This window comes from Lepisma saccharinum, chromosome 25 (genome assembly GCF_977018435.1).
Source record: "Lepisma saccharinum chromosome 25, izLepSacc3.1, whole genome shotgun sequence".
NCBI lineage: Eukaryota > Metazoa > Arthropoda > Insecta > Zygentoma > Lepismatidae > Lepisma > Lepisma saccharinum.
Genome location: NC_139253.1, coordinates 2546101 through 2571648, shown reverse-complemented (window position 1 = coordinate 2571648; position 25548 = coordinate 2546101). Strand labels below are relative to the sequence as shown.

General features: G+C 36.0%; 1 protein-coding gene across 1 annotated transcript in view; it reads left to right on the top strand.

Moving 5' to 3' along the window:
• LOC145978829 (carboxylic ester hydrolase-like) overlaps positions 1-25548 on the top strand; it is a 58886-nt gene that overhangs the window by 25931 nt on the left and 7407 nt on the right. Inside the window, exons 3-6 of the mRNA XM_083111700.1 lie at positions 253-406; positions 3324-3509; positions 6200-6390; positions 22757-22931. Of these exons, the coding sequence (XP_082967826.1) occupies positions 253-406; positions 3324-3509; positions 6200-6390; positions 22757-22931 (706 nt within the window). The remainder of the gene's footprint in view (positions 1-252; positions 407-3323; positions 3510-6199; positions 6391-22756; positions 22932-25548) is intronic.

Here is a 25548-nt window from a genome sequence, read left to right as displayed (position 1 = left end):
AACTTGTGTAAAATACATTGAAAAGTATGAAATGTATGTATTACATTTGACAAAAGCTCATGGTAAATTAAACTTTAAAAAAAAAAAAAATATCATGCTTATTTCAGTGTAATACATATGTGTTTGTGTAAAGTACCAACATTCAGATATTTTGGAATGATATTGAGTTTCAGATTCAAGAATAGGTTTATAATGTGGGTACAATATTTCTTTATCGTCTGTTACTACTTCTCCATGTTCACTATTTTCTAGGACCCTGCTGTGCAATCTCCCCTAGATGTTATGGTGTGGATTCATGGAGGAGGATTTGCAATGGGCACAGGAAACACCAACATGCAGGGACCAGACTACTTCATGGACAAAGACATTGTGTTCGTCTCATTTAATTACCGACTTGGAGCCCTTGGTATGAACAGTAACTATGATATGTGTTTGTGCTGTGTGTGTGTGTGTAATGACTATATGTGGTAACTCATTACATGATCCACACAAAAGTTGTACTTTTGATTATTTAAAGTTGTTATTTTGCTTCTATGTCTCTAGATTAATCATTAGAATGAGCCAGTTGCAGATGCACGGGAGGGATATAGGGCTGATCACTTCTCCAAACTGCCAGGTTTTTGGATATATTATTATGTCCAATATTTTTCAGGACTTAAATAATCTGTCTTTTTTTATTACAAAGTTTAACAGGTTCAAGAATATTTTTAAAAGTTTGATTAAAGCCCACTTTGTGTTCATAATAGGCTAATTGTAACTGGACTTACAATTTAAATTTGGATGAGAACAACTCTGCAAGATGCATCAAAAGGGAATCGAATGTGAGACCCCTGCAGAGAGTGGGTTTCTGTTTTTTTTTTATTCACTCTACTCCTCATACCTGGTCATTCAGTTTACCATGGCAGAGGGAAGAATTATGATAATGATATAAAATAATAAACCATCTATTCCTGCCCTTAACTTCTACTTTTGCCAAAAAATATGCTGATCTCTAGAATATGGTTTGTTTCCATTAATAAAACTAAATATGTTTATGTAAAATAGTGCAAGCGTAGGTTAGTTTGAGTTGGTGTTTTAAGTCCACTTTATGCACAGTAAGGCTACTTGGGACTGGACCTACGGTTTAAAGTGGGATCCGAACCACTGTGCCATGTGCCTCCACTGGGTATCGAACCTGGGACTCCTTGATTATAAGGCGACAACGCTACCACTGTGCCATCGGTGAGGCCTACAAGTGTAGGTTAGAAGTGATTCTTGGTGAAGTGGTATCAGACTGAAATTCACCCCTCACAACTGTAACTTCTGGGGCCACTACTGGAATAAGAATGAACAGCGAAATGATGAATCAGATTGAGAAAGGAGTATTTGTCTTAGCTGGATTGCCAAGGACTGGATATATTTGAGAGTAAGCATATTATAATCAAGATTATTATTATTATTATTTATAACATCAGTTTTCCTGAATATGTATACAGAGTCCGTCAAAAAAGGTATACACTCTTCAAGTGATGGTATCCACATATTGTTTTGAGAGTTGCATTGAATTATCTGCAGAACATGTGTGGTGTTTTCTCAACAGATGTCTGTACCTGTATGGCTCTCTTGACGAACATATGGCTTATGATAGTGAATCAAAATGGCCACTGAATGCCTGACATTTGAGGAATGGAAGCTAATTTTAAAGTGGTGGTTGAAGTTTGAAAATGTTGTTGAAGTTCAACATGCGTGGGGGCATGAGTTTGCAACACAACCTCTAACATGCTTGACAATTAAATGGCTTTGTGATAAGTTTGAGACATATGGTACCATTTGTGATGTGCACAAGGGAAAATCAGGAAGATCTCATACAGCTACAAGTCCTGCTGCTTCGGCTATGGCCAATTCAAACTAAATGGTACAGTGAATTGTCATAATTGTGTTTACCAGAAAATCCTCACATTCATGTCTACAAGGCAGTCAATCTCCTGGGGGTGACTGTCTGCTGAGGACTGTCATCTAGGGGTTTAATAGGACCTTTCTTCTTTGAAGTTATAGTTACTGGCGCCAGGCATCTGGAAATGCTACACACATCAATTTTGCCAGTTATGCGTACAAGTGAACTTTATGGAAACAGTGAGTTCTTATACCAACAAGACGGGGCACCCCCACATTACCACTGAGGCGTGCGGACTTTCCTAGACGAGAATCTGCCGGGACAGTGGATAGGACGAAGAGGTGCATTTGAGTTCCTACCACGTTCACCAGATTTAACACCTCTGGACTCTTACCTTTGGGGGACCTTGAAGGATGTTGTGTTGTGTATCACATGAAACCACCTATGCTGGAGGCCCTTCGTGAAGAAATTTCAGCACCATGTGCAGAAATCCCCACGGACACATTGACCAACGTTGTTGAAGCAACCATTCGCTATTGTGGTATGTGTCTGGCTGTTAACAGCAGCCATTTTGAACACCTCAAGTAACTTAACATGAAGATGCAGGACGATTGTATTAAACCTGTGAACAGGTGCAGAAAGCTTGTATTAAACTTCTGATATGTAATTTAGTTCAGTACTAACACACAATAAAGAATTAGTGTTCGTTAAAGTGTGTGTACATTTTTTTGATGGACTCTGTATGTATTTCTGTTAGAGAATAGCATGTAGCCATATAGCACTGACCCTTCTGGAAAATAGCCTATAGATGACCCTGGTTATAGACAATATCAACAATTAAAGTGTCAGGGTGATATATGTAAATGGCAATTCTCCTTTGCATACTACAACCCCCTTCCTAGTTATAAAATTTTAGTCCTTAATGGACATGTTCTGTATATTCTGATGCTTTGAAAGATATTACTGAAAATTATTTTCACTGGAAATTTTTCATATACCTCACTGCCTATGAAAATATTGTATTTTTGATAAATAATAACCCGTGGTGTAACAGCCCAAGAGGGCCAGTGTCTACGTACCGATGCTGGCCTCACTCCCACCAGAGGTGGGTGATGATCCAACTAGTTATGGAGTGGCATGTGGTCAGCACAATGAACCCACAGTCTTTGTTGTAGGTTTCTGTGACCGGGTTACACTACTCATTCATAGCTCCCCAATTTTCTCACGATGGTGGGTAGCCACTGGTCCCACACTCAGGGTGAAATCTGAGGAGAAAAGTTATTATACTTCCCACAAGAGACTCAAACCTGCATATATCCTAGAGCTTAGCCCAAAGCTTGCACCTGAGACTGCACAGCCACAGTGCAGGACATTCCGTAGAGAAGTTCCCCAAATTTGTTGCCTTTTTATGGCATTGATGAATATTGTGTTTATTCTTCTCATTTTTCAGGTTTCTTAAGTACTGAAGATGAAGTCCTGCCTGGCAACAATGGGTTGAAGGATCAGACGTTTGCTCTGAAATGGGTGAAGGAAAACATAGCATCATTTGGGGGAAATCCTGACAGCATAACAATATTTGGAGAAAGTGCTGGAGGTGCTAGTGTGCACTTCCATGTTCTTTCACCTCTATCGAAAGGTTAGTGTTTATTTTTATTATAAAATTTCAAGCATTTTATTTTATACATGCAATGGTTTACCCACGAACACCTGGTATTATTAATGTTTCAAGAAATTTTATCGAACAGAATGTATTTTATTCATTTTTATTTTGTACTTATTTACATTCATCTTCTACCCTTCAGGTCAAATCAGATGATGAAGATAAATTACAATTGCATGGAATTAATAAAGAAGACATGGTGATGAGCTCATGTATACTGGTCAAAAAAAGTTTTGCATATATATAAAAAAAATATTTTTTGCATCACAGAAGCCACACATGTCGATACCTCTGAATAGGGCAATGAAAGTACAAAACACAAAACATAGTTAAAGAAAATTCTGAAAGATATAACCAAGGAAACAAAAGGAACAAAGTTGTTTTCCTAACCAAAGTAAGATGCAAAAAAAAAAAGATCACCAATTACCAAGGTGAGTAAACCTATCAGAAACCCCTCACCATCTAGTCACTAACATGTGTGGCCTCCACGAACACTTAGACATTCTCGAACACGATGGGGCATGCTGAAAACCAGGTTATCCAATGTATGTTGTGGAAGATTGTCCCACTCCTGTATGGCAGCATGTATCAGATCACGTAGGGTTTGTGGTAGGTGAGGGCGGTTTGCAATGGCACATTTCAGAAGGTGCCAGGCATGTTCGATACATTTCATATAGGGGGAGACTGCTGGCCAATCCATCCGATGGATTGCATGCCTTCGAAGGAAATGGTCCACTGAACGAGCATGGTGAGGATGGGCATTATCGTCCACCAAGGTGAATCCTGCACCAACATACTGCACAAATGCCCTGACAACAGGTCGAAGAACACTGTCCTCGTTTGTCTGTGCGTCCATAGTACGCTGTATGTGAACTAATGGCATCCGACGACCCAACATGATTCCTGCCCAGGACAGTGCCGAACCACCCTGTCGCAGGAAGCATTCCACCATGAACGATTCATTGAAATGCTGCCCATTTGCTCTCCAGACACGTATAGTGTTGTCATCAGGGTGCAGACTAACCCGTACTTCATCTGTAAACAGTGTTTGTGACCACTGTTCCTGGGTCCAGTTTTCATGTTGTCTAGCCCATCTTACGCATAATGCCCTATGCCTGCAATGAGTCGGGGAAACCTTCAAAGGTCGACGGGCATGAATCCCTATATCGTGCAGTCGGTTTCGCACCGTTTGGGTGGACACCATGATCCCTGAGGCCTCACAGAGCTCCCTCTGGAGTTGGGTTGCTGTGGACGTAGGACGTCTGCGCGCAGAAATACGGATATGACTGTCTTGTGCTGCCATTGTTTTGCGTGTCTTTCTTCTCTGGGCTTATCTGCTATTGGATAGGTCTCCTGGAATTTCTTCCACACTCTAGAATAGTCACTTTGATTACAGCCTACCCGATTTGCTACGTTCACTTGCTTCATACCTTCCTGTAGTAGAGTCACTATTCTGGTTGTATCCACTGCCGAAAGTGTGTTTCGTGGCATTTCTAAAATGCAAACTCACACCATGACAACCATTACAACCTTCCTTGAGATCTCCAGTGCTTTATACTCCCCCTCCTCATGAACTGCGAGACAATCGGTGGGTGAATCACAAGGTTAAAACGTGAAACATGCTTCAAAACCTCGCCACAGACATGTACCTGCTCTTTTGTGTGTTGAATAGGCCTTCGGTTGATGTGTGCGCTTCAAAGATATGGAGATTCGTGGCGTCAGTGATGCAGAATATGAAAAACTTGCAATATGCAAAACTTTTTTTGACCAGTATATTAATCATTCAATACATTTGGCCAGTTCTGCAGTATTATTACAAAAATAACTCTGTGAAATGGATAATATAAGAAGAAGTGTAAGAATGTAGCTTATAATTTTTACATGCCTTGTTTTTTCACATATTATTCATGCTTTATTCTTTGCTGGCATCAGTGATGTATTCTCAATTTTGCCATGTTTACCGCAGGTAAACCAATTTGTTCTTGTATTTTTATAGATTTATATTTCATACATCTTATACATTTATCTTCAATATGTGGGTAATGGCTCATTATATATTTTCAAACTACTAAAACAAGCTTCTAAATGAGAATTTAAGTAAATGATTTAAAGAACCTAGGTTAGGTTTATGTTCGTCACTGATTAGTCTCCATTTCACCCTGATGATCAGATTTCCTCCCCGATTGTATGTGGGAAGTGGCTAGTTTCTTTTCCTTTTTCTTTATTCTGTCTGCTTTGTTAGTTTTATTGCTCCAAACAGTGCTTGCAGGAGATCACAGCTTGTTCCTCACTGCTTTCTGTACTGTGTTTGGCAGATGCAGTGTTGCTACATGAAGGGGAGTCCAGGTCCAATTTTAGGTTAAAATGGAAATTTTATGAAAAATGTAGAAATTGCCAGAACATTTGGGGTTGTCGGACTTCTGTTTCTATTTCACTGGCATATGCCTGTATTGGTGCTTTCTTTCTATTACATCTAATGAATCTAGATGGTGTGTATACACAATAAATAAGAATTGTTGCAGTAAACCAGGTCAAATTTTCAGAATACACCACTGGTTGGCATCATGAACGCATCCTTAGATTTGCCTAGAGGAGCTTGTTAATTAAGTATTAATATGTTTGTAAGTGAATAAATAATTTTGTATTGCTATCTAAATTTTTAACAGGTCTCTTCCATCGGGCCATCTCTCAAAGTGGTACAGCACTGTGTCATTGGGCTAATGCACCTAAAGCACGTTCTCTCGCATTTAAACTTGGTGATGTCCTCAACTGCAAAGCCAAGAATTCCGTAGACCTTGTGGATTGCTTCGGAAAGCATGATCCCAAAGCACTTATTGCAGCTGCACCAACATTAAAGGTAAGTTAATTTACTAGTTGAGTCATTGACTAATTTGATCATTACACAAATGATGAAAGCACTGAACTTTTGAACCTGCCATATATACCATAACATTGACGTGTGTTTAGGAAGTGCCTGGCAACAGGAGAAATCTCATTCATAAACTTTCCAGATTTTTACCTAGCCTAAAACTACTCGAAATGCAATATATGGAGAGGGGGAGCATGTATATTCATAAAAGCATAGTAGTAAATGAATGCAAAACATTTTGTCATCTTAATATTGAAAAACAACATTTCAAATCATGAATAATTGAACTACCTTTCTTTAAAATAACAATAAAAATGCATTTACAGAATGCCGGATAGCGATTTACATATATTTATCAGTACTGTTGAAAACATTTTGAACTACTACCAGCAAACCAATAAGAAAGTAGCAATAATAGGTGACTTAAATATTGATTTTCTAAAAAGAATGTACACCATAAACTCAGCATGTTTTTAAACACCTTCAATTTGGAGGCCATGGTTAAGGAACCAACCAGAGTGACAAGAAACTCCAAAAGTGCTCTGGATCAAATACTCTTAAGCTCATCACATTTTCACTGTTCATAGTTAATATACCAACGAGATACGAGATACGATCTCATACCGGAATCTTGTGTTAATGTGGCCATAAAAGAGACAAACAAGAATATCAGACACCTGTGCAAAAACTTTAGTAATGTCGATATTGTTGATGTAAGCAGGCTAGAGAGAAACAATTTCACAAATCACGGCATGCATCTGAACCGATCTGGAAAAGAAAAGGTGTCAAAAGCAATAGGTACGGTGATAACTTAATGCATTATAAACCAAAGAAGAAAGTGCAATCCTATTGAACTGAAATGGCACCCCATAAATAATCAGGGAAGTGAAGTGGTAAATGGAAAGAAATATAGTGATGTGGTAAATAGCAGAAAAGTCTGTCTTGTGATGAATGGTGAAAAATGCAGTAAAATGGTAAGTGATGAAAAAGGTAGTGAAGAAAATGAAGATTACAGTGAAGTGAGAAAAGATGAAAAAGACAAGGAAGTGGAAAATGATAAAAGAGTTAATGTAAAACAAAAAGAACCATCTGCACGAACATCCGATAGAATAAGGAGTGTTCCGGGCAAATTTAAAGATGATTTTTTATTGTAAAATGTAAAAATGCAACAAATATTTAAATGTTAAACCTAAGGAACAAGGTCTTACACCCAATAGTTTCTCTCAAATGAAAAAGAGAGTTATACAATGCAATATTGTGCATCTAAACATTCAAGGTATTACAGGCAAAGTATTAGATTTAGAAATGCTCCTAACCGATGAATGTTTAGATGCACATGTACTGTGTGTTACTGAGCACTGGCTGTCCAAAGATGAAATTACTTACCTTCAAATTCCAAATTTCCACCTAGTTAGTTTCTCATCAAGGTCTCTAATAAAACGAGGGGGAACAGGCATATTAACAAAAAATGATATAATTGCCAAACAAATTGTCCCCAAAACTGTGAGACCTATAGAAAAACATTTTGAAGTTAGTGTTGTACGTCTTGCACAATATAATTTAATAATAGTATGTTGCTACAGAACGCCTGATGCAGACTATACAATATTCATAAAAAATCTGTCAGTATTGTTAGATGAATTAAAAAGTTATACATATGAAATTTTGGTATGCGGGGACCTAAACATTGATTTTCTGAAAAATACAGGATGGAAACTGCACTTTGAAGCCACAATAAACACTTTTGGCCTAAAGCAAATTGTAACTACACCCACGCGCATAACGAAAGAGACACTCTCCCTCATAGACCACATGTTAATAAGTGTACACTCAAAAGAGTTTCAATGTGAAAACATATCAGTCCACTTCTCCGACCATGAAGCACAATTTTTATGTCTCACATGTAAAAGAGAAGCTGCTGAATATCATAGAAAGCCACTAAAAATGCAGAAATGTAAATATGATGAAGGTTCTATACTCATGTTTATTGGAAAACTAAACAGCGAAAATTGGGAAGATATTTATAACTTACCTTCCACAAACGAAAAATTTAATCTCTTTCTGAACAAAATTATCTTGTTACACAATGAATGTTTTCCACCTAAACAAGTAAACATATCCACCGAGTGTAAACCATGGGTCACAAACGGAATCAGAATCTCAAGTAGAAAACTAAAAATGCTCCATTCTGAAAGTAAGGTGAATCCCAATCCATCTTTTCTGAAATATTACAAGAGGTATAAGCAAATATATAAAAATGTACTCCACCAATCAAAAATTAATCATAATGACCATAAAATCAATAATTCAAACAATAAATGTAAAACAATGTGGGAAATTATAAGAAATGCATCAATAAAACACCAATCTTTAGGTAATAATATGGTGATATGCATTAATGAAAAAGAAGTCCAACATCCCCCTAATATTGCAAATGCTTTCAATGAGTATTTTGTAAATGCAGTTCCAAATAGAAGGAATGGGTTTATGGCTGCTCCAGAAGAATGTTCTACACACATAACAGTGAATAACAAATCCTTGTTCATTTCCCCCATTACTGAACAGGAATTAAAGATAATCTTCAGGCGTATGAAAAACAAACGATCTTCAGGCATTGATGAAATACCAGACTTCCTAATTAAGAAATGTTATAGTTCCCTATGTCAACCATTACTACATATAATAAACAATTCCATTGAACAGGGTATTTTCCCAGACAGGCTAAAGATAGATGTTGTTAAACCATTACTGAAGAAAAATGACCCAAAGGATTTATCAAATTACAGGCCCATTTCACAACTCTCAGTCTTCTCAAAAATTATTGAACATGCAATAATGATGAGAGTAGAAAATTTCTGTAGTAAACACTCAATCTTAAGCTTGTCGCAGCATGGTTTTAGGTCCGAACGAAGCACGAAAACAGCGTTAGCAGATTTAGTAGAATGTGTCACACAATCTCTGAATAATTGTAATCACATGGTAGGAGTCTTTTGTGACCTATCAAAAGCTTTCGATTCTGTAAATCACGAGATATTGCTGTGGAATCTTCAAAAACTTGGTATTCGTGGACTACCACAAAAGTGGTTTCAATCTTATCTTACCAATAGAAAGCAAATTGTAGAAATCGCTCACACCACAGCAAAAGGATACGTAACACATCAACACTCCACCATGAAAAGTGTAACATGTGGGGTGCCTCAGGGAAGTATTCTTGGCCCTCTTTTGTTTCTTATGTACATAAATGATTTACCAAATGTTATACCTGAGGCAAATGCAATATTATATGCTGATGATACAAATATTATAGTAACAGACACTTCCAAAGATGCTCTACAATCTAAGGCTAATAACGCATTAAACAAATTAGATGACTGGCTTTTAAATAATAATCTACTCCTCAACAGCAAAAAAACAAATTACATTACATTTTCTACAATCCAAACCAGAAACCAAATAAGCCTCAATCTAATATCTGGGAATACACAACTAGAGCCTAAGAAAAATTCAAAATTTCTGGGTATCATTCTGGATGAACACCTTAGCTATACAGAACACATAAACACGCTACAATCAAAATTAAGTAGTGTGTGCTATGCCCTTGGAGAAATGGTAGACATCTCAAGCACCCAAACTGTAAAGTGCCTTTATATGGCAAACTTTGATGCTTTACTAAGATACGGTATTATGGTTTGGGGTAACAAGGGCCACTCCAATGTCCATTTTATGCTTCAAAAAAGAGCTATAAGAATCATAGCTGGAGTAAAGAAAACTTATTCATGTAGAACTCTTTTCCGTAAACGTAATGTGTTAACTCTCCCCTGCATATATATTTATGAATGCTTAATTTATGTTAAGCAAAATATTTCCAACTTTGCCACAAATGAGGAAATACATGGCCTAAACACAAGAAATAAAGACAAACTTCACATAAAACACTGCCGCCTTAACTTATGTAAGAAAGGTCCCTTAAATTCTTCCATAGATCTCTACAATAAACTACCACAAGATGTGAGGAAAGAACCAAAATTGATTATATTCAAGCACAAGATAAAATCAATGCTTCTGAAGCATGTTTTTTATTCTATAGCTGAATACATGGAAGCGACTTTTACATAAGACAAATGTACATAATGTAGTATAATCACATATTATTCTTGTAAAATTAAATGTCAAATGAAAGTGGGTAATTAGTATATCTTCTCATGTTATATTTTTTTGTGATTTTGATATAATAGCAGAGTAAGACCCAATTTTTTACAATTTTTGGCTATATATCTTGTATTTGTAAAATCTATTAATGTACCTGTATTGTAATGTAAGTATTGACATGTCCTATATTACCATGCCCATGTAGCACACATTGTTGGGCCAACGTTGGGTGATTGTCGGCATGGTTGGGAAGTGGTTGGTAGTTCTAGCCAACGAATATCTTACGTTGGGCCAATGATTCACATTGTTGGCAGACATGGTTGTCAATTACGCCCATATTGTAGGTTGGCCCAACATTGCATTCAAGGTTTGGTACAGTGGCCAGTGACGTTATGCCAAACGAGAAAGAGGGAGTAAAATTCCCCCTGTCGATCAGCAAGACCCTACAGTGAGAAATAAATTCTGTTTAACGTTAAAAAATGTGCAAAAGCAATCACTTAAAGTGAAAATGACGTGTAGAATTAGATATTTCCAGAGCTTGAACATTTTCCGTCCCGAAAATTTCCCGACTTCCCGTCGAGAATGTCGGAATTTAAAAAATTTCCGACCCCGTCCCGACCCAAAAAATGCTGTTCCGCGCACACCTCTAAAAACAATCACTGGAAATAGCGTGTAAAATTCGAGTTTTATGAAGTGTCGGGAAAAATAAAATATTTCTCGTCCCGAAAATTTTCCGATTTACTAGGAAAATGGTGAATTTTACCCGTCCCGACCAGAAATTTTCTGTCCCGCACTTACCTAATGTGAACGAATAGTGCGAATTCAATTTCTATTGCGCTACAATGTAAAGCTTAGGGCAACCAAATGAAGAACGAAATTCTTTCAGGACAAAACGAACCTCGGGCTGTTGCCGGAAAGTATAGCAAAGAACATTCTCAATGAATTTAGTTAAATATAGACGTAAAAACGATGGTGTGCTCTTTGATTTGTTCATCCTTCGGAGAATTTTTTTAATAATAATTTCACATAACGATTTATATCGAAATACATATAATCGATGTGTGTTTGAAAGTCGATTGTGACTTTGTGATGGCGGCCAAAGTGGATAAGGATATGTGACGACTGACGAGTTAAATGTTTTTTTTTTTACTGAAGACGACGTTGAGAAAGGTAAGTGACACCTGATTTAGTTCGATAATAGTACAGAGAATGAAAAATAATGTTATAATTTACTTGCAGAGTTATTCATATTTACATAGTTATAAAAGTTATGCATTCCGAGGCAGTTTTTGGTAACGGTTAGATTTTTAAGAATTTACAAAATAGCATTGTATGTATCAACATTTTCTCCCGGATTTCATTATTAAACATGTCTAGGAACCTACGACCAAAAATTGGTGAGAGTATCACCATGAAATCGGGATGTAATAGATCGAACATGTGCCAGTTTTCTTTTCTTGGGGACCAAAAATTCAATTTTTGTGGGTCTCTTAATTGCAATTGAAATTATAAATTATTTCCTTGTTATGCATTATGAGAAACATCGACGATTTTTTCGAGAGAGACTCTGAATCACACAACCTCAACGAAGAATGTTGAAAGAGTATTTTTCGTATCTTTCCAGTTGCCAGTTGCTCAAGTTCCTTTTGTTTTATTGTGATTTCATCATGTTATGAATGCAATTTTTACATGGTTTGATTTCGATTTACTTCTGCTAACACCTATTGCAGAGTTGTAGCGATTGCTTAAGATTTTGTTCAATATGTGCCTTTGTGGTAAATGTTTACTATCCTTCGGACACCCATAACTTCTGAGTTTCGTCAATTATTGACATTTCTACTTACCTATCTGCTTCGCGAATCATTTTTTAACGTGTATTCACTTTTTTTGATCTTTTTTTTTTAAAAAAAAGTGTTTTTGTAACTGAAGAACGTACGTTTCCGCAAATGGTTTGTGGGGCTATGCGGGAATGGTGTGTGGGGATATGCGAGAATGTTGTGTGGGGCTACGCATATTTTTTTCGAAACCAATTTTTAACTATTGTAACCTATTGTGACCCTACCTAACCTAACCTTACCGGAAATGGTTCGTGGGGCTATGCATCAATGGTTGAATTTCCGCTATGAAACATTCTCACATCACACAAAACACCTTCCAAATGTTAGACAATACTACAGGAACTTATTACGGTAAGTAGTTTCTTCTGTAGAAATGAAGAAATCTGTCCGAAGGATAGTAAACTAGTACCTTCGGCTCTACAATCTACATCTGGGTCAGACGAGAATTGCAAATTGGCAGTTTCATGGGAGTAGTTTATCTGTTATTTCATGTCATCGGGCAAAAATTGAGAATAGACTGTTAGAAATACATGAAAATCAGAAGCTTATTTTGGAAAATTTGAATCCAACATTGATATCCTCAAATCAGCCCTTGCCTGAAAATCTAAAGCTTCCTTGTCAAACAGAGGATGACATTCAGAGGGTGGAAGAGTGGTCCTGTACTTTCTTCTCCTGAGCACATGAAGCAGATGGTAAGTTGACATATTTCCGTGAGTGAAATCATTAATGTCAAACTTTTTTTTGTGTGTGTTAATCGAGCAGTTAACATTTTCAGCATAATTGACTGTAGCTCAAAGTGGTATGTTGTAATTTAAGAGAGATCAATTACATTCTAAACTCCATGTGCTTCTTTTACTTCAATATAAGTTTCACTGTAAAAATCATGCAAATTGAAGTATTTCAGTTTTCATAAAAATTTCGATCTCCGGGAGACGTCTCAAATTCGTTTATTTTGTTATTTTTCACATTTGTACTTACCTATTATGCATTGCTAAAGATTCTTTAAGGTGGGATTTCGCTTTTTTGACGAAAATAATTTCAATTTTGCACATATCGAGTAATTATTGTTCGTTCCTTCTTCGCTTGCGTTACACACAATATGGTGGGCAAATCTTGACTAACGTTGTCTATCGTCAGTGGGTATGCAGTGTTTCCAACCTTCCTAACCAAAAAATAACTACTTCCCTAGTTAAAAGAAGGGTTATCTTAGTTACGGTAGGTTAGGTTAACATAGTTAAAAAAAGGGTTACATTAGTTACGTTACATTAACTTTGTTAAGTTAACATACTCAAAAACCATGTACATTAAGATGCAGATTTACATAGGTTATGTAACGTTAACATAGTTACAAATATGTGTGGTTGGAAACACTGACCGGGGGTTACGTCATGAAATGCTCACAACATCTGGTTTATGTAGTGGAAGGAAATAGAGGCAACAGCTTTCGTGCATCAGAGAGACAAACATTAATCTAGAAAAATACATGATTTACCGGCCAAATAAATTGAACGATGGAAGAAAACACTTCCATGACCTTTCAAAAGTGTACAGAAACTCAGTTCCGTTCTGTAAAATTGAAGAAATACGTTTCCCGGAGATTGAAATTTTACGATAAAATGTGTACCTTGTATCGCCCACAGTGCAGTCAGTGCTTCTTGATTGAATTAATGTCTCGTTGTAGGAATCATACATGAGTTTCATTGGAGGCTAAAACCTACAGCAAATTGAGTGAAGAATTCTGGATAAAATATTTTCTAATGCATTGGCAGCAAGTCATAACTGGACTGGAGAACACAACAAAATACCTCTCCGACATTTGAAATTATTGGAACTTGTACCAAGTAAGTTAGAAGGCTGTTCTTTTTTTCTTTTTTCAATTGGTAACTAAATTTGGCTGTAGGGCCATTACTTGTTGATGTAAAATCCAAATAATGTACATGATGGAAAGTTTTGGAACATTTAGTATTAACAGTAAGCATTCTTTTACATAAGTCTTTAAAAATCCTCTAATAAGGACATTTCAAAAATGTATTCTGAGAAGAAACATTTTTATTTAAAAAAAACTTATTTGTTGTTTAATTTTACCATTGTTTTTGGTATATATATTTTTTTACTTCAGCTGTCTTATTTACTTAATAGGAAAAACTAATATTATTTCATGTAACACTGAAGTATTCTGCTTTTACTAGAACAGTGTTCATAAGTGCAAACTCATTTGTCACATTTCAGCAAGCCTGGCTCAGTTAGTTGAGCTTTCACTTTATATTCAGAAGGTAGTGAGTTAGATCTCAGATGAGGCCAGGCTAGCCATGCAGTTTCTTCCCTGCAGTTTTACATGACTCACACGAAATGAATATTGTGGCAAATCTCTGTAATTCCTTTCCCTACCATATAGTCATGGGCGTCCGGATGGGATGCATGCCCCCTCCCCCCGGAAAATGAAAGTCAACCAAAAATTATGTATTTCACACATATAATTTCATTTTAGCCACAATAATATCTGTTAATTGTTGCATGAACACCATAAATTCAAATTTGAGCAATTTGTTTTTAGGAAACAACACTATTTTTTGGGGAAAATGTGCCTTGTTTGCCCCCTACCCTGGGAAAAAAAAAACCTTCCTTGCCCCTCCCTGGAAAAAATCCTGCGGACATCCATGCATATAGTATAAGTAACTGTCTAGATGTGAAGGATTAATGTCACCCCACATGTATAATATGTGAATATTAGTTTCCTTTCATGGGACAGGGAATAAGTTTAATCCTCATACTAAAGATAGGCCCAAGTACACATATCATATGGTATGTTACATTTGAGTTCATCCATGGATCTAACAGTTTGAATTGTTTCTAGTTTCAGTTCGAAGGAATTCATGTACAACAAATGCATCAGATTATGAAATACACTCAGTGATACAAAGCTGGTTCCGCTTTGTCAAAGATAGAAATGGCAGCCGGGAGCAATGTAGAAAGAAAAAGGCAACTGCAGGAACATCAAGAAATAAGTAAACAAGTAAAGACTGGTGATACTTTTTCAGCAAGATATGAGAGACGAGTCATTTCTAAAGCTGCAGAAATTATAATGAGTGAATTTCATGAAGTCCCTTCTGTTTCAGGATCTACAGACATAATTCAAAGTGGTTCTGTTGTTCAGACTACAAGTTCATTTGACTGTATCAAATCTATACTTTTGAATGAAAATGAGAATTGTATTGTGGGAACAACCTCACCTCATGATTGCTTCTTAATGAAAGATGGTGGGTGATGTTGTTGTAAAAGTAATGATGGTTTGTACATATAATTTAAATTGAACATTTTCATAAACAAATTGGACATTTTCACTTCACCTCTTCCAAGCAGTAGATTGTTTATGTTTAAGTTAAAAGAATGTAAGAACAGAGTTATTGTATCCTCAAGTTATTTACATAAAAAGTATATTCGTATATTCTTACAGCAGATTTCGCTGACATTTCGCATTTGGATGTATTCCATTTTGTAATAATAAGCTATTCTATTGAAATGACATTGTGTTCTTTGACACCTAAATTGTCAACCTCTTGCACCTTTTTCTTTCAATAAATACAATAGCATCTTGCTACTTTTTTGTAATGTATGACGGTAATTATAGTATATGTAAAATTCGTTTTGCTTATTGGCTCCGCTAAGAAATGTTTTACTTTTATAATGATAAATACATAAGGTTTTTTTTATCATTCCTTGTATTCTTCTCCAGTGTTTGAAAATGTCTTAATAATAATATAATCTTAATAATTTTTTTTACATACAAGAAATGATGCAATTGTTTGTAAAATATTTATTAATATTATAAACAAACTTGCCAAAAGTATTAACATTGGCATGTTGGTTTATGGTTTGAGTATTAATGGTTGGGAATTTTTTCCACTGTATTAGCCCAATGCTGGGAAATAGATTTGGTTGGAAGATTGTTGGCAAAGTTTTTCCATTGTAGTTGGGCCAACGTTGGGAAATAGGTTTGGTTGGGAGATGGTTGGCAAAGTTTTTCCATTGTAGTTGGGCCAACGTTGGGAAATTGATTTGGTTGGGAGATGGTTGGCAAAGTTTTTCCATTGTAGTTGGGCCAACGTTGGGAAATAGTTGGTTGGGAGATTGATGGCAAGGCGGACATCACCAACAGTTCGCCAACCGTTGGCACAAAAAATTTGTAACCATTTACCAACGTTGGCCCAACCTTTGTGTGCTACATGGGTGTACTGTAATTTGTACACACCGGTAGTCCTTGGATGCAAATAAACTAAACTAAACTAAACTAAACTAGAGGTATACAACACAGGCTTTTCTGACCACTTTGCACAATCTTTTACAATTTCCATTCCTTTCTCTCACAAAAGAAATAATACAACTCAAGCCAAAACTGAATACATAAATAAAAGAATGTTCAATGGAAAAAATTATGTCTACTTCAACCACTTACTTAGTAAAGAAAACTGGAAAGATATATATATGATTGAAGTACAGTAAACCAGGCATTTGATAAATTCCATAATACGTTTTCCTACAATTATGATATAGCTTTCCCAAAACAACGAGTTAAGAATCAAAAACAGAAAGACAAATCATGGATCACACCGGGAATAAAAACAGCAAGCAAAAAAATGAGATTCCTTAACAAAGCCAGAGAAACTACAAACACAACAAAAAAAATTTGAAGAATATTTCAGTAAATACAGATCAGTATAAAGGTGTTCCAAGCAGCAGCAGCAGCAAAAAAAAAAAAAAGACGACCATGTGGGATGTAATAAACAAAGAATTAGGCAGAAGCAACAGAGTACAAGAGAACATCATACAGCAGCACAATGAGTTAACCATAAAATACCCCCTGACAGTGGCAAACATGTTCAACAAATACCTCACTGAATTAGAGATAAACAAATTGTAATTGTAATTTATTCTTGTTCTGTTGACTACATTGTAGATATTTCTATCTGCAGAACTATAGAGCACGCCATTTGTTACATATAACATTAGCATGATTTCAGTACAAATACAGGGTGACAATTAATGAACTATATGAAATAAAACCGTCATAATTTCTGAACGGTTCGTGTGATGACGTCCAAACTGCGTGGTTGGCCACAGGGCATGATGGGAATTCGTATGCGTATGCGCACGCAACGTGTTGATGTTGGCCATTTGCAAGTGAAAATGTCCTGGAGGAGTATTTTGGGGACCGCATTCTGGCTCTGGGGTACCCAGAGGCCACTGGAAGGGGGCTATGTTAAGGACAAGGTGTACAGAAATAACCCCAAAACCATTGCCGAGCTGAAAACTGCCATTCAGGAGGTCATCAACTGCATCGACACTTCAGCGGGTCATGCAGAATTTTGCTGTTCGTCTGCCCCACATCATCGCCAGAGATGGCAGACATATCAAACATGTCATAACCTAAATCCGAATGTCTGTAGTGCCGTTTACATGTGCAATACAGTTTGTGTACTACGTGGTTAGTCACTAATTTCCGTTTTATTTCATATACTCCCTCTGTCCCATAATTATAGTCCGGTATGCCAAAATGGTAACTTTTTATTTATGTTCTTTTGGATACTTTATTGGCCAATTTGTACTAATCCTTGAGTAATAACGTTGTATGACACATTCCCATGTTTCATTTTCTTCTTCTGTATACACAAGTGTCACAGTTTGAATATTTTGAATGTTTCTAATAGATAGTTTTTATTTTATTTTTGAATAGCTTAAGATTTCTTTCCTCCTTTATTTCACATGGAAGTTTATTGTATAGTAGTATTCCTGTGTTTCTGGCACTCATTTTGTGTAGGTTCAGTCTGTGGTTGTCTATGTGTATATTTGCCTTTGTTCTTGTGTTATGATTATGTATATTACTATTTTTATTGAGGTTTTTGATGTTGTGCTTTACAAATAGGAGGCATTCTAATATATATATATATAGGGATGGTACTGTGAGTATTGAAAGTTTGGTAAACAGATTTTTACAAGATGTTTGTGGAGACTCTTGGACCATAGTTCTGATGATTCTTTTTTTGTAGACTGAAAACCTTCGACAGTTTTGTTGAGTTCCCCCATAGCAATATGCCATACCTTAGTCTAGATTCTACACTTGAAAAATAAAGGATTTTTACCATTTTTAAGTTAGAGATACCTCTCATTTTCCAAATTGCATAATGTAAAGTGCCTAGATGTTTACATAGATTTTCAATATGATGACCAAAAGACATGTTTTCATCAAAATGTATGCCTAGAAATTTTATTGTCGTAGTTTTTTGTAAGATTTTTGAGTCTATTTTGAGTGTCGGGCAATCTTGTTTTTCTGTTGTGTCATGTGGAAGGCCATGTTGCTAGTTTTTGTTGGATTTAGTATTAGTCTGTTTTCTGCTGAAGAGAGTTCATTTTACAATCTACAATACTTAGGGAGGTGTCATCTGCATAGAGTAGTGTAGTTGATGCAGGCACAGCAGATGAGAGATCATTTATATATAGCAGAAATAACAGGGGACCTAGTACACTTCCTTGGGGCACACCAAGATTATTTGTATTGGTATTCGAAATGTGCTTGGTAATGTTGCCATAGTTATCTTCATGTGATATTTCTACAATTTGCTTTCTGTTTGTCACGTAAGATTTAAACCAACTTAGAGGAATTCCTCTAATCCCATATCTTTCTAGTTTTTTAAAGAGTATATCATGGTATATGGTATCAAAAGCTTTACTTAAGTCACATAAAATTGTTGTGGTTAGTAGTTTCCTTTCCATGTGGAGAAGTATATTTTCTGTGAATTCATGAAGCGCTGTAGTTGTACTTTTGTCTCTTAGAGAACCATGTTGGGTTGGTGTTATAATTTGGCATGTGTTACAAAAATTTCTTAGTCGTTTCTCAACTGCATGCTCGATTATTTTAGAGAACACTGACAGTAGTGCAATTGGCCTGTAGTTGTTTTACATCATTTTTTTAACCTTTTTTATAGATTGGTATTATTTTGGCTGTTTTTAGTTCTTCTGGAAAAATTCCACTTGAAAAGGAGTGGTTTATAATATGTACAAGGGGTTTCACTATTTGGAAATGGCATCCTTCTATAATGTGGTCTGTTATTTCATCAAGTCCTGCTGTCTTTTTGGTTTTTAGTTTCCCGATAATTTGAATAATTTCTGAATCATCTGTTGATTCCATAAAAAATATTTTTGGGTTTCGGTTGATTATCAGTGATGATGATTTGTTTTGGGGGTGAGGTTTTTTGGGTATAAGTTTCTAACACTTTCTATGAAGTGATTATTAAAAACATTTGAGATTTTTTGGGGGTTGTGAATGTTATTTTGTCTTAGCTTCAGACTTATGTTTTGGTGGTTCTTTGGTGCAAAATTGGTTTCTTTCTTTATTATATTCCACATTGTTTTTGCTTTGTTTGTTGCGTTGCTTATCTCTTTGTCATACTGATGTTTTTTTGCAACTTTTAGAACTTTTCTGTAAATTTTTTTGTATGTTGCATAGTTGTTCCAGAAGGTGGGAGTGTTATTGGTTTTGCTTTCTCTGTGAAGTGATTTAATTTTCTTGCTTGAGATAGTAATTCCATTTGTAATCCAACTTTTGTTTTCTTTATTTTTAAGTTGTCTACGTTTTTCAGGAAAGGTTTCTTTATATAGAGATTTAATAATATTAACAAAGTTGTTATATTTTTCATTTGTGCTGTTGCTTCATGGATTTCTGTCCATTTCTCGTTTGATAATTTCTGTTTAAAACATAGTACATTGTTTGGGTTATAATCACGCATTTCTGCAGTGTTGGTATATTTTGTATTTTTATTGCAGCTTGTGTCTATTGTGAGTAGCTGAGCATCATGGTCTGAAAAGTAAATGTCACTCGTTTTACATGCTGTTTTATTTAGGTTATAATTTGACATAATTTGGTCTATCATGGACTGTGTGGTTTTTAATGGCTCCAATTGCACTTATTGTGCGTTCTGCAGAGCAATTTGTTAACTTATTTTATATAATACCTGCAAATTTGAAAAGGTCGAAAACTGGACAACAACACGGTATGGTTTAAGAAGTCCATTCTTAACAAATTTCTGTAGATCTATAACTTATTCAGAACCCGTTATGTCATGTGTACCTGAACTTTCTAACTTTCTCAATCCCATCTTCCCCATCGCTATTAACCACAAGGTAAAAAAGCGACGTTAAATAACTCAATACTAATAATGTTTTTCATTGCAAGGCTTCAGAAACACTTTACAATCAAACCATGTGAACAGGAAGGATAGCATATGAAAACTTTTAAAATAATTACCTGTCATGTTTCTCGTGGCTCATCTCAGGCTGATTTCGTTAACCTGGTCCCAAACCTGAACCTGAAGCACTTTCATCATTGGTATAATTTTGCCAAGGCCCACTTCCAAATTTAACTTCCACAGTTTTGTACTTTATGGTAAGATTATTTTTAGTTTTATATACATGTTTAAGTTCACAGTGTTTTTTTCACTTATACTGGCGATGAATGGTATTACACGTGTACTCCACACACATGTATTTGAACGGTTTTGTAAGACTCTTTGGAATGAATGTTCCCCTTTCAATTTACATAGTCAATAAAAGTAAGCTTTAGACAAATAAAACTGACAGTATTATACATACAATTATCCAGTCAGTTGTAGCACAGGAACACAACAAGCGAACAGGGTTCCAAAACTAAGGGAGCAAATTGCCCAAAGGAAGGGGGGGGGTTGGCAGGACAGTTTACTTTCCCTTAGTACATTAGGTTTAGCATAGTGCAGAGGCAAAAGTGGCAAAAAGTAGGGGGGGGGGCAATTTGCACACACACCCTCTTCCCCCAATCTCCGCCACTGCAAGCAAAACAAATGGGGCCTGACAGCATCCAACACTAAGACTGAAGTCTGCAGTGTCCGAAAAACACCTGACATTGTTTACTACTGGCCGAGATGCCAACAATCGAAAGGTACATAACATTCGAAACCTTTCATTGCAAGAAGCACAGTTCATTCATGTTTCCTAACGTAAACGTACAAAACTTCCTCGGCTCACTGCCATTGTTAATGTGCTGAACCCTATTTTTAACATTTTGTCTGCTTGAATATGTGAACAGCACATCCCCTGCCCCCCAGGGTGCGAAATCATTTAAGACTGGTGGGGGGAGAAAGATCTTAATATACAAACCCCCTCCCCACAAACATACATTTAAATTATAGGATGTACATATTTATAATGTTATTAAAAGTAAAAATAAAATACTAAATAAAAATATATTATTATTATTATTAATATCCAAAAATCAAATATTATAAAGTAGCAAACTACATCTTTTACTAACTGGTTAAAGATGTTAATAAATTATGAAATAGTTTATTAAGTTTTTGCTTTATGTTAATATAAATCAATTAGATTTCATAGTTATTATTGTTTTGCATTCTTGATTTACTTTTATTGTGCGTAATGATGTAGATTTGTTAGTGATCTCTTGAGAGAGAAAAAGCATTGAACACTCACAACTACACTAATTGTGTATGTATTTGATATTATTCTTAGTACAGTATATTTGAAATTAAAAGTAAAAGTTTATCTTTTGTTTGTTGTAACAAAAACTCTCTACCATAAAATTTTTTGGGGGGGATTTTTGAGGCCAAGATTGTTGGTGGGGAGAAATCCCCCAGTCCCCTCAGGATTTTGCACCCTGTCCCCCTCTTCCAAACTGATTCTATAGGTATAAGCGGTGATGCTTCATTTCAACCCCATCGCTGCGATTAGCCACAGGTAGGTAGAAAAACTGTACATAATAACCATAACTAAAAATCAATAACAAGTCAATCAAATGAAACGATCCCCTAATTTTTGTGTGAAAATATGTAGAAGCGGTAGCTAAACTATAAAATTTTGTCCCCCAAAAAATTCCTATGACGCAGGTGCATCATGAATGCCCCTGTGAGCACCCCTGGATGGCATAGTGGTAACATCATCTTGTAATCAAGGGATCCCATTTCAATATCCGGTGGAGGCACAAGTGGTTCAGATCCAACTTTCAACTGTATATCCAGTCCCAATTAGCCTTCCTGTGCATAAAGTGGACTTAAAACAAAACTCCCAAAACTCAAAATATTTTGAGTGAGAAATTTTCAAAGTTCTGCTAATATTTCAAATTCATAAAAATTAAAATAAAAATAATTTAAAATAATTTAGGTATAATATAATATTAAGTACTAGCTTGTAAGAATCAGCACATGGAAAATAAATTTTGTGTGTATATGAATGTGCTTAAATAATTTTTCTGCAAAACCCACACTTTACTCAAATTGAAAAATATGTAACTGAAATTCATCAGGAGTTACTTTTGTGTCATTTTTTAGGAATGGGGCATAGACGTCTACTTCCCCTTCGTGCCTGTGGTGGAAAAGGCTACCCATGGTGATGAGCCTGTGTTCCTGTCTGAGCATCCCTTGCAAATCCTACAGCAAGGGAAGTTCAACAAAGTGCCCTGGGTCACTGGGGTCAATTCTCATGAAGGAATGATATCTGCTGCTTGTGAGTGTTTCCAAGTACTCAAGTGTTACTTGCAAGCCAATTTCTATTATTACATTGTAGGAATCAGACACATTAATGTCTTCTTTAATCAGCAGATATAATCATAACAGTATTACTGAGAATGCTGCATAACTTTACCAATCTTAAATTTCCAATCTGCCCTTGGGGACCAAGTGTATTGAATGGATTGCTCACAATCTTGTCAACGAAGCTTCCAGGTTTGCGTATTGGCCTTTGTAACGACTGCCATGTTAGCCAAATTTCACTTGTATATTGGAATATATCTTATTCGTATACTTTCAAGTTAATAACTTGCATTAAATTATTTATACAAAATTGTTTTCATAATTCATGTATATACATACATATTTATGTTTTATCTAGTTACTGTATATTATTTGCATATTTTTGCAACATATATTAGATTTTATAGGCTAATAATTATCCTATGCAACGTTTTCATTATTTTTCAAATCCAAGATGGCTAGGATCATTTCTATCTTTCATACAAATGTTGTTGTTTAACTAACTTACTTAATCCTTGGCTGCTACAGCCCCTGAAAGGCCTTGGCCTCTCTCACAATGATAGCCCATTCTCTTCTGTCTTCTACTTTACTTCTCCACTGTCTTACCCCCATCCTCCTTAGGTCCGCCTCAACATCCTCCAACCATCTTTTCCTTGGTCTTCCTCTTCATCTTCTCCCTCCTGGTGTCCCTTTATAGACCTTCTTAACCTCTCTGTCTTCAGGCATTCTTTCCACATGTCTCAGCCACCTTAGTCTCATGTTTCTTATATCTGAAACTATATCTGGTTTTTGTAGAGTGCCCTATTTCATCGTTCCTCCTTATTCACCACTGTCCAGTCTCATTTACTGGCCCACATATTTTTCTTAGTATTCTTCTTTCCCATCTTCGCAAAAGTTCTTCATCTGCTTGCGCCAAAGTTCATGTCTCTGCTCCATATGTTACCACTGGCTTTACCACCACCTGATATACTTTGATTTTCAAATTTCTACTCAGGCTTCGAGATTTGAAAACTCTTAACAGTGAGAAATAACTTTGATTACCAACTGCAATTCTTGCTTTTATTTCCTCCTTAATATTATTATTATCCATGGTAACTAATGTTCCAAGGTATTTAAAACTTTTGCATTTTTTATAAGTGCCTCCATTAAGTTGTATAAGTTGACTTTCCCTGAATTCCATATTTTGCATTGAGAACATGTATTTAGTCTTGGTTTGATTTATTTGGAGTCCCATCACACTAGCTGTTCTCTCCAATCTTTCCAGTCCTTCCTTCAGTTCTTGCAATTTTCATGTCATCAGCATATGTTAGATTTTGGCTCACTCTGTTGAAGAGAGTCCCTCCTGGGTTACTCCCTTGACCCACTCTTCTCATGATTTTTTCTAAAGCTATATTAAACAATATCGTAGATAGCACATCTTGTCACAAAGCTTGGTTCACTACAAATTACCTTGTGAGATCTCCTTCAATCTTCACCTTGCATTTAGTACCCCTTAGCATCATTCTGGTTAATCTTATTAGCTTGCTTGGGATCCCTAGCTCCTTCATTACGTCATACAATTTTCCTTGAATAATACTGTCATATGCCTGCTTAAAGTCTATAAATAACTGATGAATGTTAATGATATATTCATAACATTTTTCCATTTTCTGCCTAACCAAGAAGATTTGATCCGTAGTGGATCTGTTTGGTCTAAAACCACACTGATAATCCCCTATTATTCCTTCAGTGAGTGGTGACAATCTTGCTGATAGGAGGATCCTTGAAAGCACTTTGTATATTACACTTAGTAGGGCTATACCTCTATAGCTCTCACAGCAGGTGTTATCGTTCTTTTTATGTATAGAACAGATTATTGCCATAGTTCATTGATTGGGCACAATTTTTGTATATACTTTATTAGTTGGCTTCCTCCATTCTTAACCATTTCAGCAGTGATATTATCAATCCCTGGGACTTTGTTATTCTTAAGAGACTTAATAGCTGTTCTCACTTCATCTAGTGTTGGAGATGCTCCGATTTTGTCGTTATAGTCCTCTTCTTGATAACCCTCTCCATCACTCAATTCTAGATCTTGGGATCCATCTTCTACATTAAGTAGTTTACTGAAGAATGCTGCCCATCTCTCTAAGATCCCATTTCCCCCCCTATTAGGTTTCCTACTTGGTTTCTACAGAAAGTTGTCTTCAGTTGAAAGCCTTTCCTTATATCCTTCACCCTCATGTACTTACTTGCTGATTACTATTATATCCTTCAAGATCCTCAATCCACTCTTTCTCAAAGTCCCATTTCTTTCTCCTGCACACTCTGTCTGCTTCCTTTCTTTTTAGTTTATATTGTTCTGTGTTATACCTTGTTTTTATATTAAGCATTCTCTTTCGTGCCTCATTTCTTTCATTTATTGCTGTTCTACACTTGTCATCAAACCATTCACCCCTTCAGATTATAGTCTTCTCTCCCAGCACATCCTGTGCTGTTTCATGTAGTATCTCCTTAATTATACTCCATTTCCCTTCCATACTTTTACTTTCCCACCTATGACTTCTTTGCTCAAGTTGGTTACCTACCATTAAACGAAATTGGTTGGAATT